The sequence below is a fragment of the Pseudophryne corroboree genome, chromosome 5 (genome assembly GCF_028390025.1).
Source record: "Pseudophryne corroboree isolate aPseCor3 chromosome 5, aPseCor3.hap2, whole genome shotgun sequence".
Classification (NCBI taxonomy): Eukaryota; Metazoa; Chordata; class Amphibia; order Anura; family Myobatrachidae; genus Pseudophryne; species Pseudophryne corroboree.
In genome coordinates this window covers 264932209-264946825 of record NC_086448.1, presented here as the reverse complement: position 1 = coordinate 264946825, position 14617 = coordinate 264932209, and the positions used below count along the sequence as shown (strand labels likewise).

Genomic DNA, 14617 nt, shown 5'->3' with positions numbered 1-14617 from the left:
TCTTGTGAGACAAGGCCGCCAATTCGGACACCCGCCTTGCAGATGCCAAGGCCAACAACATGACCACCTTCAAGTGAGAAATTTCAATTCAACCGTTTGAAGAGGTTCAAACCAGTGAGACTTCAGGAACCGTAACACCACGTTAAGGTCCTAAGGTGCCACTGGGGGCACAAAAGGAGGCTGGATGTGCAGCACTCCCTTTACAAAAGTCTGGACTTCTGGGAGAGAAGCCAATTCCTTCTCAAAGAAAATAGACAGGGCCGAAATCTGTACCTTAATGGAGCCTAATTTTAGGCCCATATCCACTCCTGTCTGTAGAAAGTGGAGAAAACGGCCCAGATGGAAATCTTCTGTAGGAGCATTCCTGGCTTCACACTAAGAAACATACTTCCTCCAGATACGGTGATAATGTTTTTCCATCACCTCCTTCCTAGTCTTTATCAGAGTAGGGATGACTTCCTCCGGAATACCTTTCCCAGCTAGGATTCGGTGTTCAACCGCCATGCCGTCAAACGTAACCGCGGTAAGTCTTGGAACACGCAGGGCCCCTGTTGTAACAGGTCCTCCCTGAGAGGAAGAGGCCATGGATCTTCTGTGAGCATCTCCTGAAGATCTGAATACCAGGCCCTTCGAGGCCAATCTGGAACAATAAGTATTGTTTTCACTCTTTTTTGTCTTATGATTCTCAATATTTTTGAGATGAGAGGAAGAGTGGGGAACACATAGACCAACTGAAACACCCAAGGTGTCACCATGGCGTCCACCGCTACTGCCTGAGGGTCTCTTGACCTGGCACAATACCTCCGAAGCTTCTTGTTGAGGCGTGACACCATCATGTCTATGTGAGGAATTCCCCAAAGACTTGTTATCTCTGTAAAAACTTCTTGATGAAGTCCCCACTCTTCTGGATGGAGATCGTGTCTGCTGAGGAAGTCTGCTTCCCAGTTGTCCACTCAGAGAATGAAGACCGCTGACAGAGCGCTTACGTGATTTTCCGCCCAGCGAAGAATCCTGGTGGCTTCCGCCATTGCCACTCTGCTCCTTGTCCTGCCTTGGCGGTTTACATGAGCCACGGCTGTGACGTTGTCCGATTGAATCAGAACCGGTAGGTCGCGAAGAAGATTCTCCGCTTGTCGTAGGCCATTGTATATGGCCCTCAATTCCAGTATGTTGATGTGTAGACAAGCCTCCTGACTGGACCATAGCCCTTGAAAATGTCTTCCTTGTGTGACTGCTCCCCATCCTCGGAGGCTCGCGTCCGTGGTCACCAGAACCCAGTCTTGAATGCAGAACCTGCGACCCTCTAGAAGGTGAGCACTTTGCAGCCACCACAGGAGAGACACCCTGGCCCTGGGGGACAGGCTTATCTTTTGATGTATTAGTAGATGGGGCCCGGACCACTTGTCCAGGAGGTCCTACTGAAATGTCCTTGCATGAAACCTGCCACCATTTTCCCCAGAACTCGAGTGCATTGATGAACAGACACTCTTTTTGGTTTTAGCAAGTCTCTGACCATGTTCTGGAGGTCCTGGGCTTTTTCCATCGGGAGAAAAACCCTCTTCTGTTCCGTGTCCAGAATCATGCCTAGGAATGACAGTCGAGTCGTTGGAATCAATTGTCACTTTGGCAGATTGAGAATCCAACCGTTCTGTTGTAGCACTCTCAGGGAGAGCGACACGCTCTTCTGCAATGGATATCTTGATCTTGCTTTTATCAGGAGATCGTCCAAGTATGGGATTATTGTGACTCCCTGCCTGCGCAGGAGCACCATCATCTCCACCATCACCTTGGTGAAAATCCTCGGGGCCGTGGAAAGCCCAAACGGCAACGTCTGAAACTGGTAATGACAGTCCTGTACAGTGAATCTCAGGTACGCCTGATGAGGAGGATATATGGGGACATGAAGGTATGCATCCTTTATGTCGAGCGACACCATAAAATCCCCCCCTTCCAGACTGGAGATCACAGTCCGGAGTGATTCCATCTTGAATTTGAACTTTTTCAAGTACAGGTTTAGGGATTTTAGATTTAAAATGGGTCTGAGCGCGGGACCACAAACAGGGTCGAATAGTACCCTTTACCCTGTTGGACTAGGGGAACCTTGACAATCACGTGCTGTTGACACAGCTTTTGAATTGCAGCTAACACTACTTCCCTCTCTGGGGAAGAAGCTGGCAAGGCCGACTTGAAAAATCGGCGAGGGGGCACCTCTTCGAATTCCAGTTTGTATCCTTGGGATACAATATCCATCGCCCAAGGATCCACGTCTGACAGAACCCAGACCTGGCTGAAGAGTCGAAGACGTGCCCCCACCGGTGTGGACTCCCTCAGTGGAGCCCCAGCGTCATGCGGTAGATTTAGTAGAAGTCGGGGAGGACTTCTGCTCCTGGGAACTAGCCGAAGCAGGTGTTCTCTTCACTCTACCCTTACCTCTGGCGAGGAAAGATGAACCCCGACCTCTTCTGGACTGAAGCGACCGAAAGGACTGCATCTGATATTGTGTAGTTCTCTTTTGCTGTGTGGGAACAAAAGGCAAAAAAGTAGATTTACCCGCGGTAGCTGTGGCAACCAGGTCCGCGAGACCTTCCCCAAATAAAACTTCACCTTTGTATGGTAAAACCTCCATATGCTTCTTTGAATCGGCATCACCCGCCCATTGGCGGGTCTACAGGGCTCGCCTAGCAGAATCGCCATGGCGTTGGCTCTCGAACCTAGCAGCCCAACGTCTCTTTGAGCATCTCATATATAAGACTGCATCTTTAATGTGACCTAAGGTCAATAAAATGGTATCCCTATCTAGGGTATCAAGGTCAGCTGACAAGGTATCTGTCCAAGCTGCAACTGCGCTACATACCCATGCCGATGCGATTGCCGGTCTGAATAAAGCACCCGTATGCGTATAAATAGATTTTAAGGTATTTTCCTGTCTGCGATCAGCAGGATCCTTAAGGGCTGCCGTGTCTGGAGACTGTAGCGCCACCTTCTTGGACAGGCGCGTTAAAGCCTTGTCCACCCTGGGTGAGGATTCCCAGCATACCCTGTCCTGTGCCGGGAAAGGATACGCCATAAGAATCCTCTTGTGAATCTGCAGTTTTTTTGTCTGGAGTTTCCCAAGCTTTTTCTAATAACTCATTCAGCTCATGAGACGGGGGAAAGGTTACCTCAGGTTTCTTTTCCTTATACATGCGCACCCTCGTGTCAGGGACAGAGGGGTCCTCTGTGATATGCAAAACATATTTTATTGCACAGGTTATCAAACTCAGTCCTCAGGACCCCACACAGTGCATGTTTTGCAGGTCTCCTCACAAAATCGTAAGTGAAATAATTAGCTCCACCTGTAGACCTTTTAAAATGTGTCAGTGAGTAATTAATACACCTGTGCACCTGCTGGGTTACCTGCAAAACATGCACTGTGTGAGGTCCTGAGGACAGAGTTTGAGAACCTATGTTTTATTGCAATAATCATATAATGAATACTTTTGGCCACCCTTGGGTGTAACTTCGCATCATCGTAGTCGACACTGGAGTCAGAATCCGTGTCGGTATCAGTGTCTGCTATTTGGGATAGGGGACGCTTTTGAGACCCTGAAGGGCCCTGTGACACAGTCCAATCCGTGGATTGACTCCCTGCCTTTTCCCTGGACTCTGCTTTGTCCATTCTCTTATGCAATAAGTTCACATTTGCATTTAAAACATTCCACATGTCCACCCAATCATGAGTCGGCGTTGCCGACGGAGACACCACAATCATCTGCTCCACCTCCTCCTTAGATGAGCCTTCCGCTTCAGACATGCCGACACAGGAGTACAGACACCCACACACACACACACAGGGATATATCTATAAGGAGACAGTTCGCCACCAAGGCCCTTAGGAGAGACAGAGAGAGAGAGAGTATGCCAGCACACACCCAGCGCCAACTTCCCAGATAATAGCGCTTTTATATATAATAAAATTGTGTAATACACTCACTGCGCCTTACAAGTGCCCCACCCCCCCTCTTTTCAGCCCTGTGTCACCGTGTTTAGCAGGGGAGACTCCAGGGAGCCAGCTTCTCTGCAGTGCTCTGTGGAGAAAATGGCGCTGGTTAGTGCTGAGGGACCAAGCTCCGCCACCTCCAGCAGTGGGCTTCGGTCCCGCTCAATTTTATAAAACTGGCAGGGGATTTATACCCTTACTGCCTCCGCAGCCTATATCCATATTGCCAGACTTAAAGGTTTATATTGCTGCCCAGGGCGCCCCCTGCGCCCTGCACCCATCAGTGCCTGGTAGTGTGTGTAATGTGTGGGCGCAATGGCGCACACCGTTACCGCTGCACGCTCACCTCAGGGAAGATCTGAAGTCTTCTGCCGCCTTTGAAGTCTTCTTTCTTCTTATACTCACCCGGCTTCTGTCTTCCGGCTCTGTGAGGGGGACGGCGGCGCGGCTCTGGGACGAACGGCGGGGGGAGACCTGCGTTCCGACTCCCTCTGGAGCTAATGGTGTCCAGTAGTCTAAGAAGCAGAGCCTATCACTTAAATAGGTCTGCTTCTCTCTCCTCAGTCCCACGATGCAGGGAGCCTGTTGCCAGCAGTGCTCCCTGAAAATAAAAAACCTAACAAAATTATTTTTCCAGAGAAACTCAGGAGAGCTCCCCTGTAGTGCACCCAATCTCCTCTGGGCACAGGATCTAACTGAGGTCTGGAGGAGAGGCATAGAGTGAGGAGCCAGTGCACACCCATTCTAAAGTTCTTTGTGGTGCCCATGTCTCCTGCGGAGCCCATCTATACCCCATGGTCCTTACGGAGTCCCCAGCATCCTCTAGGACGTAAGAGAAATTGGGATATCTAATGTTTATTGAACCTAGCGTTTAAGGCAGTGTTTTTCAACTACTGTGCCGTGGCACACTAGTGTGCCCTGAGCTGTCTCCAGGTGTGCCGCCATAGAAGCAGAGCCAGGCCCATCAGTGTTTTGCCGCTACTGCGTCCCTGGAACGATCAGTACTGGTGGGTTTAGTGGTTGCAGAGCCAGTTCTAATTTTGGGCCCGGGCAGTGTTGGGCTCTTCTGGCTTTCTGAGATGTGGCTCAGGCGTTACCTATGGAGAAGCTGCGACATGACATCCTAGGACACGCAGCTGCACCATGCATCACCATTATATGTGAGTGTGCCTTGGCAATATTTAAATCTTGTTCAGTGTGCCGCGAGTTGTAAAAGGTTGAAAATCTCTGGTTTAAGGGGTATATTCAATTAAAGTCAGATCCTTTCCGACATGTATTTGTCGGAATGGATCCGACAACCCCTATTCAAATCTCCTCTTAATTCGACTTTTTCAAGTCGAATTAAGATGAGGGACGCAGAGGAGGGCGAGCCGTGGGGAGACCAGCGGGGGACAGCCGCCGGCAGCCAGAGGAGATCAGCGCTACAGATGGATGTCACACAGCTGCCCGACCTCACGGCAGTGTCCACCCGATCCAGCAAGCTTGCTGGAGCCGGGTGGACGCTGCTGTATCGCTGATCTCCTCTGGCTGCCCGCGGCAGTCCCCCGTCTCCCTGCGGCTCTCCCCCCTATCCTCCCCTGGGTCCACATCTCAGTCCGACATCTTCTGATGTCGGACTGAGATGGTCGAAAAGGGGCCGTTTTCGACACAAGCATGTGGATCGGCAGCTATTCCGCCGATCCATGTGCTTTTCGACAAGTTGAATTTTTCAACTTGTCGAAAATATTGAATAGGTTGGAACCCCTTCCGACCTAAAAAAAGTCGAAAACTGCCGTCTTTTCGACAGATGGCAGTTTTCGACTTCAATTGAATATACCCCTAAGTCTTTTGAAGAAACGTGCGTTTTTACCGTAACTCAAAACGTAAAGCAAATAAAGTGAATTGATTTGGATTTTTGCATTCGGGAGGAAGAGTTACCTTAGGCGTCCAAGTGTCATGGTGATTCCTTAATAAACACCCGTGATACGTCAAATAAAGAAGCTGCGATCAGTAAAATGATTAAATATGGATTTTTCTATTTATTAAATTAACAAATTGTCAGACAGTCAAGATATTTGGCAAAAATAGTTGTTTTGACATCTACCCTTAACTAAAAAAAATAATAATCTGAAAAATCTGAGATGGGTGGTGGACATTTCATTTCATCTGGGCAGCCCATCCAGTTGTGATGTCTGGCCAGACAGAAGATGCAGCCTATTGGAAAATATATATAGGTTTACAAGAATTGGCCACATGGTCTGTGGGTTGGTCAGGTGGGAGCCCACATACAGAAAAAAAACTACAAAATTTGGATCTTTTTGCTGTATTCTATGCATCTGTTCAAAGGACAGCATAGGACAATTGAAGCGTATTGATAGTGAGAACTAAAGAATACCATTTCAGATTAATTTGTCTGCCCTTCAGTATACAATTCTTTAAAAAATAACTAAAACAAACACCACATCACAGAACATGGATTCTAGCAAAAAGGTGAAAAAAAAAAAAAAAAAAAAAAAGACCCTTTATTGCTCCAAATATAAAATTCTGGCGAACAGTATCACCAGACATATACTAGAGAAGTCAATACACACATCAAATAATGTACCTAAACAATAATTGTTTACATTAAAGTTTGGGTCTGATGCAGAATGGAATGCAATTCGGCTGTAATTTCACCTGCATTGTAGGCACAGATAAAAATGCGGTTTGCATGCCTGTATGCATTGACAGCAATGCCTCTAGCCATATGCTTGCCTGCAAACTTACACCAGCTCGATCCTTAGTGCCAGAGATCCATCTGAAAACTGGCACATTTAGTCTGTACTTGCATTCACTAAACTGTGCCTACAGGGTTGGGTTGGGCCACAGGGGTACAGGGGAAATCCCGGTGGGCAATGCTCTTGTAGGGCCCACCCTCTCCTCTAGGTAACAGGTTCCAGACTGTGCACTTAAATATATATTACATTATACTGCACAGGACTATGGTGTATTATCTACAGTGCACTGCTGTTATTAGTCTGGTACTTTTTTGTGCATGCACTAGCAGTATTCACTATATATATTTATCAAGGGGCCTAGACCAAGCACTCTCTAATGGTCAGCTTAAGCTCTGTGGTTGCTGGCCACACCCCTAAGCATGTGCCCCTTCCACTGCATTTCCCAGGTGGGCCCTCCATGCCCCAGTCTGACACTGTGTGCCTACGTACATTAATAATGCCCAGGTACTTCACTGCCTAAAACTCTGAACTGCCCAGAAATGCATGCACCCAGCTACAGGGCAAAACCGCTCCATTCGACTCTGCATTGACCACTTTGGGAGAATTCAATTGTTTTGGGCGTCTGATTTTCCTGTCTAAACAGGATTGTTTAGATGACCAAACAATGGTCTCAATTCAACCGATGTTTGGACGGACATGTCGCACCTAAACAGACAGGATTTATCCAAGTAAAACGTCCAAAGTCCTGCTTTGAGCATCCAAACTCCCATTTGGACACCCAAAGTGCTAACTTAGCACACATTTCCCCCCCCCCCCAGGTGGTAGCTGCGGGGTAAAACAATGGAATCGGCCCATTTGTGTTTCTCGACAAACCAATGCTGTGTCAGTCTATCACCTATTTCATAAGGAGCCTTTTCACTGAAACCAGAGGCGTAACTATGGTTTTTAGAGCCCAGGACAAGATGTAAAATAGCGCCCCCCCCCCCCCCAAAAAAAACATAGCAAAAGTAGTATGTGCGCGCGCGTAAGGCGTGCACGGCGTAAAAATGGGCATGGCCACACACCAGAAGGGGTGTGGCCACGCTCTAGAAGGGGTGTGGCCACTGAAAATGGCCCACAGTGCCAGTTACATTGCCCCACAGTGCCAGATACAATGCCCCTCAGTGCACAATGCCAGATACATTGCCCCACAGTGCCAGATACATTGCCCCACAGTGCCAGATACATATGCCCCATTTGGTGCCAGATACATGCCCCACTGTGCCGCCGCCCCCCCCCCCCGTCACTCACCACTTGCTCTATGTGAGGGGAGGAGAGCGCAGCGCCTCTCCTTCCCCTCACCGCTCCAGGTCTCCGGCGGCTGTCTGGCGCCGGTTCGCTAGCCAATCAGAGCTCGCGGACCGGCAGCCAATCTGGAGCCGGTCTGCAAGCTCTTATTGGCTAGCGCCGGAGACCGGACACAGCAGCGCTGCTAGTGCTGGCAGCGGCGGTGAGGGGAGGGAGAGACGCTGCGCTCTCCTCCCCTCACATTTAGGGTTGACGGGGGCAAGTGGGGCATGATGCCCTGGTCGCCGGCGGCGCCCCCCTCTCCTGGGCCTGCCAAGGCGCCCAGGGCACGTGCCCCACTCGCCCTACCCTAGATACGCCACTGACTTAAACCAAATACAGTATATCATTTATACCCCTTTCACACAGAGGTTTCTACTCTGTAATTTGGCGGGTCAACCCAGGTCGTTTTCCATGTGAAAATGTCAACTCTAGCTGAAATTCACGGGACCTCTACCTAAGAATTTACCAGGGTCGGAGACCCGGGAATTTTGACTTGGGTTGACACTTTCACACAGAAGAAATACTCAGGTTGATCTAATTATTACCGGGAAGAACTGCTTCACCTGGTGATTTGCTTCCCTGTGTTAAAGGGGAGGGGGGCTGTGTCCAGCAAAGCTACCCCACACTGAATGGCAGGGTAAAACCCGTGAATTTCAGACGTTTCTGTCTGAAAAGGGTATAATTGATTTTAGAGTATTTTAGGCATTCTCATAATCCATTACCTGGAAATCAGCAGACACACACCAACACATCCCATAAAACAGCCCACAGAGAAAGGTAACATAATAAAGGGAAGGTCTTTGTACATGGGCATGAGCAGCCAACTCCCTCCTCTCAGCCATACTCACTATCTCTGCCAGCAGCAGGAAGCCAGGGGCACTGATAAGAAAGCTCCGGTCATAGGACAGGCTGGGACTGCTGGAAAACGTCTCGCTGTGGTAAGAGCTGGTGGTGGTGGTGACCGTGTGCGACCTGGGTCGTTCCTCTGCCATCTCCCCTGTAGGAATGCCAGGCAGTTAGACGTCGCTCATACCCCTCTTCTTGCCCGACCCTGTACCCGGAGGGCACACATACAGGGACGCTCCCAGAGTAGCAGAACTTAGTATAGAATTATGCCCCAGTGTCACGCTGCTGATGCCTCCGTCTGACACACACACAAAAGAGTAGTTAGAGCAGAGAGCTGTCCCCACTCCTCCTCCCCCAGCCAAGGGGCAGGGGCAGGGCGGTGCTCAGGTGCCATCAGCGTTCCTAGTACTGACTGAGTCGTGCTTCCCCTGCTCCTGTCGCTGGCACTGTATACACCTACACACAGCGAGACACACATTATACACACACAGGGAGCGCTATGGAGGATACCTCTTTTCGTCTTTTCATAGCCCTCCTCATCTTCTTCATAGGTAAAGGTGACGGCTGCCGGGGTCAGGAAGGGAGAGCGGGTGATAATAAACTGCTTGTCCCAGCAGGCTGAGGGCGGCTGATGCCACTTATCGCGCAGCGCTGGCGGTGGGCACCGGTCGGTCCGGAGAGACCGCTGGGGTCTTTCTCCCTCCATGATAACTCGGCTGCTCCAACGTCTCCATTAGGCGCTGGCAGACTGAGCTGCAATTTGTACGTCCAGGTGAGGTGGAAAACCGGGACTCCCTGCTCCTGAGTATACTGCTCGCTGCGTGCTGGCCCTGGTACTAACACATGAAGGTCCCGGGTGTCAGTCCTCCTTGTTCAGGATTCCACTTATTACCAGCGCCTGGTTACTGGGAGCACACGGGAGGCTGGGGATATTTTCCCGAAATTTCCCCTCAAGTAGAATCATGTATTTAAAATGCAAAGTATTCGGCTTATTCGCCGAAGACACCCTTTTTCTCTATCGTCCTAGTGGATGCTGGGGTTCCTGAAAGGACCATGGGGAATAGCGGCTCCGCAGGAGACAGGGCACAAAAAGTAAAGCTTTAGGATCAGGTGGTGTGCACTGGCTCCTCCCCCTATGACCCTCCTCCAAGCCTCAGTTAGATTTTTGTGCCCGGCCGAGAAGGGTGCAATCTAGGTGGCTCTCCTAAAGAGCTGCTTAGAAAAGTTTAGCTTAGGTTTTTTATTTTACAGTGAGTCCTGCTGGCAACAGGATCACTGCAACGAGGGACTTAGGGGAGAAGAAGTGAACTCACCTGCGTGCAGGATGGATTGGCTTCTTGGCTACTGGACATTAGCTCCAGAGGGACGATCACAGGTACAGCCTGGATGGTCACCGGAGCCTCGCCGCCGGCCCCCTTGCAGATGCTGAAACGAGAAGAGGTCCAGAATCGGCGGCAGAAGACTCCTCAGTCTTCTTAAGGTAGCGCACAGCACTGCAGCTGTGCGCCATTTTCCTCTCAGCACACTTCACACGGCAGTCACTGAGGGTGCAGGGCGCTGGGAGGGGGGCGCCCTGGGAGGCAAATGAAAACCTTTTTTGGCTAAAAATACCTCACATATAGCCTCCGGGGGCTATATGGAGATATTTAACCCCTGCCAGAATCCGTTAAGAGCGGGAGACGAGGCCGCCGAAAAAGGGGCGGGGCCTATCTCCTCAGCACACAGCGCCATTTTCCCTCACAGAAAGGCTGGAGGGAAGGCTCCCAGGCTCTCCCCTGCACTGCACTACAGAAACAGGGTTAAAACAGAGAGGGGGGGCACTAATTTGGCGTTAGAAATATATAAAAAAGATGCTATAAGGGAAAACACTTATATAAGGTTGTCCCTATATAATTATAGCGTTTTTGGTGTGTGCTGGCAAACTCTCCCTCTGTCTCTCCAAAGGGCTAGTAGGTCCTGTCCTCTATCAGAGCATTCCCTGTGTGTGTGCTGTGTGTCGGTACGTGTGTGTCGACATGTATGAGGACGATGTTGGTGAGGAGGCAGAGCAATTGCCTGTAATGGTGATGTCACTCTCTAGGGAGTCGACACCGGAATGGATGGCTTATTTAGGGAATTACGTGATAATGTCAACACGCGCCAAGGTCGGTTGACGACATGAGACGGCCGACAAACAATTAGTACCGGTCCAGACGTCTCAAAAACACCGTCAGGGGTTTTAAAAAACGTATTCCTTATTAGGGCCACACGTTAAGGGCAATGAAGGAGGTGTTACATATTTCTGATACTACAAGTACCACAAAAGAGGGTATTATGTGGGATGTGAAAAAACTACCGTAGTTTTTCCTGAATCAGATAAATTAAATGAAGTGTGTGATGATGCGTGGGTTCCCCCCGATAGAAAATATGGGCGGTATACCCTTTCCCGCCAGAAGTTAGGGCGCGTTGGGAAACACCCCTTAGGGTGGATAAGGCGCTCACACGCTTATCAGAACAAGTGGCGGTACCGTCTATAGATAGGGCCGTCCTCAAGGAGCCAGCTGACAGGAGGCTGGAAAAATATCATAAAAAGTATATACACACATACTGGTGTTATACTGCGACCAGCGATCGCCTCAGCCTGGATGTGCAGAGCTGGGGTGGCTTGGTCGGATTCCCTGACTAAAAATATTGATACCCTTGACAGGGACAGTATTTTATTGACTATAGAGCATTTAAAGGATGTATTTCTATATATGCGAGATGCACAGAGGGATATTTGCACTCTGGCATCAAGAGTAAGTGCGATGTCCATATCTGCCAGAAGATGTTTATGGACACGACAGTGGTCAGGTGATGCAGATTCCAAACGGCACAAAGGTGTTTTGCCGTATAAAGGAAGAGGAGTTATTTGGGGTCGGTCCATCGGACCTGGTGGCCACGGCAACTGCTGGAAAATCCACCGTTTTTACCCTAAGTCACATCTCTGCAGAAAAAGACACCGTCTTTTCAGCTTCAGTCCTTTCGTCCCTATAAGAGTCATATCTGCCCAGGGATAGAGGAAAGGGAAGAAGACTGCAGCAGGCAGCCCATTCCCAGGAACAGAAGCGTTCCAACCCTTCTGACAAGCTCTCAGCATGACGCTGAGACCGTACAGGACCCCTGGATCCTACAAGTAGTATCCCAGGGGTACAGTTTGGAATGTCGAGACGTTTCCCCTGCGCAGGCTCCTGAAGGCTGCTTTACCAAGGTCTCCCTCCGACAAGGAGGCAGTATGGGAAAAAATTCACGAGCTGTATTCCCAGCAGGTGATAATTAAATTACCCCTCCTACAACAAGAAAAGGGGTATTATTCCACACTATATTGTGGTACTGAAGCCAGAAGGCTAGGTGAGACCTATTCTAAATCTAAAAAAATTTGAACACTTACAAAGGTTCAAATCAAGATGGAGTCACTCAGAGCAGTGATAACGAACCGGGAAGAAGGGGACTATCTGGTGTCCCGAGACATCAGGGATGCTTACCTCCATGTCCCAAATTTGCCCTTATCACTAAGGGTACCTCAGGTTCGTGGTACAGAACTGTCACTATCAGTTTCAGACGCTGCCGTTTGGATTGTCTACGGCACCCCGGGTCTTTACCAAGGTAATGGCCGAAATGATGGTTCTTCTTCGAAGAAAAGGCGTCTTAATTATCCCTTACTTGGACGATCTCCTGATAAGGGCAAAGTCCAGGGAACAGTTGGAGGTCGGAGTAGCACTATCTCGGATACTGTTACAACAGCAGGGGTGGATTCTAAAGATTCCAAAATCGCAGCTGATCCCGACAACAAGTCTCCTGTGCTTAGGGATGATTCTGGACACAGTCCAGAAAAAGGTGTTTCTCCCGGAAGAGAAAGCCAGGGAGTTATCCGAGCTAGTCAGGAACCTCCTAAAATCAGTGCATCATTGCACAAGGGCCATGGTAAAAAAAATGGTAACTTCCTTCGAAGCAATTCCAGTCGGCAGATTTCATGCAAGAACTTTTCAGTGGGATCTGCTGGACAAATGGTCCGGATCGCATCTTCAGATGCATCAGCGGATAACCCTATATCCAAGGACAAGGGTGTCTCTCCTGTGGTGGTTACAGAGTGCTCATCTTCTAGAGGGCCGCAGATTCGGCATTCAGTTTTGGATGTTGGTGACCACGGAGGCCAGCCCGAGAGGCTGGGGAGCAGTCACACAAGGAAAAAATTTCCAGGGAGTGTGATCAAGTCTGGAGATTTTTCTCCACATAAATATAGCTAAGGGTAAATTTATAATGCTCTAAGCTTAGCAAGACCTCTGCTTCAAGGTCAGCCGGTATTGATCCAGTGGGATAAAACATCACGGCAGTCGCCCACGTAAATAGACAGGGCGGCACAAGAAGCAGGAGGGCAGTGGCAAAAACTGCAAGGACTTTTCGCTGGGCGGAAAATCATGTGATAGCACTGTCAGCAGTGTTTCATTCCGGGAATGGAAACTGGGAAGCAGACTTCCTCAGTAGGCACGACCTCCACCCGGCAGAGTGGGAACTTCATGGGGAAGTTTTCCACATAATTGTAAACCGTTGGGAATTACCAAAGGTGGACATGATGGCGTCCCGTCTGAACAAAAAACGGGACAGGTATTGCGCCAGGTTAAGAGACCCTCAGGCAATAGCTGTGGACGTTCTGGTAACACCGTGGGTGTACCAGTCGGTGTATGTGTTCCATCCTCTGCTTTTCATACCTAAGGTACTGAGAATTATAAGACGTAGAGGAGTAAGAACTATACTCATGACTCCGGATTGGCCAAGAAGGACTTGGTACCCGGAACTTCAAGAGATGCTCACAGAGGACTTATGGCCTCTGCCGCTAAGAAGGGACTTGTTTCAGCAAGTACCATGTCTGTTCCAAGACTTACCGCAGCTGCGTTTGACGGCATGGCGGTGGAACGCCGGATCCTAAGGGAAAAGGCATTCAGGAAGAGGTCATTCCTACCCTGGTCAAAGCCAGAAAGGAGGTGACCGCACAACATTATCACCACATGTGGCGAAAATATGTTGCGTGGTGTGAGGCCAGGAAGGCCCCACGAAGAAATTTCAACTCGGTCGATTCCTGCATTTCTTGCAAACAGGAGTGTCTATGAGCCTCAAATTGGGGTCCATTAAGGTTCAAATTTCGGCCCTGTCGATTTTTCTTCCAGAAAGAAGTGGCTTCAGTTCCTGAAGTCCAGAAGTTTGTCAAGGGAGTATTGCATATACAACCCCCTTTTGTGCCTCCAGTGGCACTGTGGAATCTCAACGTAGTTCTGGGATTCCTCAAAACACATTGGTTTAAAACCAGTCAAATCTGTGGATTTGAAGCATCTCACATGAAAAGTGAACATGCTCTTGGACCTGGCCTGGACCAGGCGAGTGTCAAATTGGTGGTTTTTTTCTCAAAAAAGCCCATATCTGTTTGTCCATTCGGACAGGGCAGAGCTGCGGACTCGTCCCCAGTTCTCTCCCTAAGGTGGTGTCAGTGTTTCACCTGAACCAGCTTATTGTGGTGTCTTGCGCCTACTAGGGACTTGGAGGACTCCAAGTTGCTAGATGTGGTCAGGGCCCTGAAAATATAGGTTCCAGGACGGCTGGAGTCAGGAAAACTGACTTGCTGTTATCCTGTATGCACCCAACAAACTGGGTGCTCTTGCTTTTAAGCAGACTTTTGCTAGTTGGATGTGTAATACAATTCAGCTTGCACATTCTGTGGCAGGCCTGCCACAGCCAAAATATGTAAATGCCCATT

General features: G+C 49.4%; 1 protein-coding gene across 1 annotated transcript in view; it reads right to left on the bottom strand.

Annotated features, from left to right (window-relative positions):
* Positions 1–9865, bottom strand: part of CMTM8 (CKLF like MARVEL transmembrane domain containing 8) — a 140212-nt gene extending 130347 nt beyond the window's left edge. The window contains exons 1-2 of the mRNA XM_063922294.1: positions 9361–9865; positions 8853–9001 (exon numbers count right to left, since the gene is read on the bottom strand). Coding sequence (XP_063778364.1) covers positions 8853–9001; positions 9361–9556 — 345 coding nt within the window. The 5' untranslated portion in view covers positions 9557–9865. The remainder of the gene's footprint in view (positions 1–8852; positions 9002–9360) is intronic.
* Between the last annotated feature and the right edge of the window lie 4752 nt (positions 9866–14617).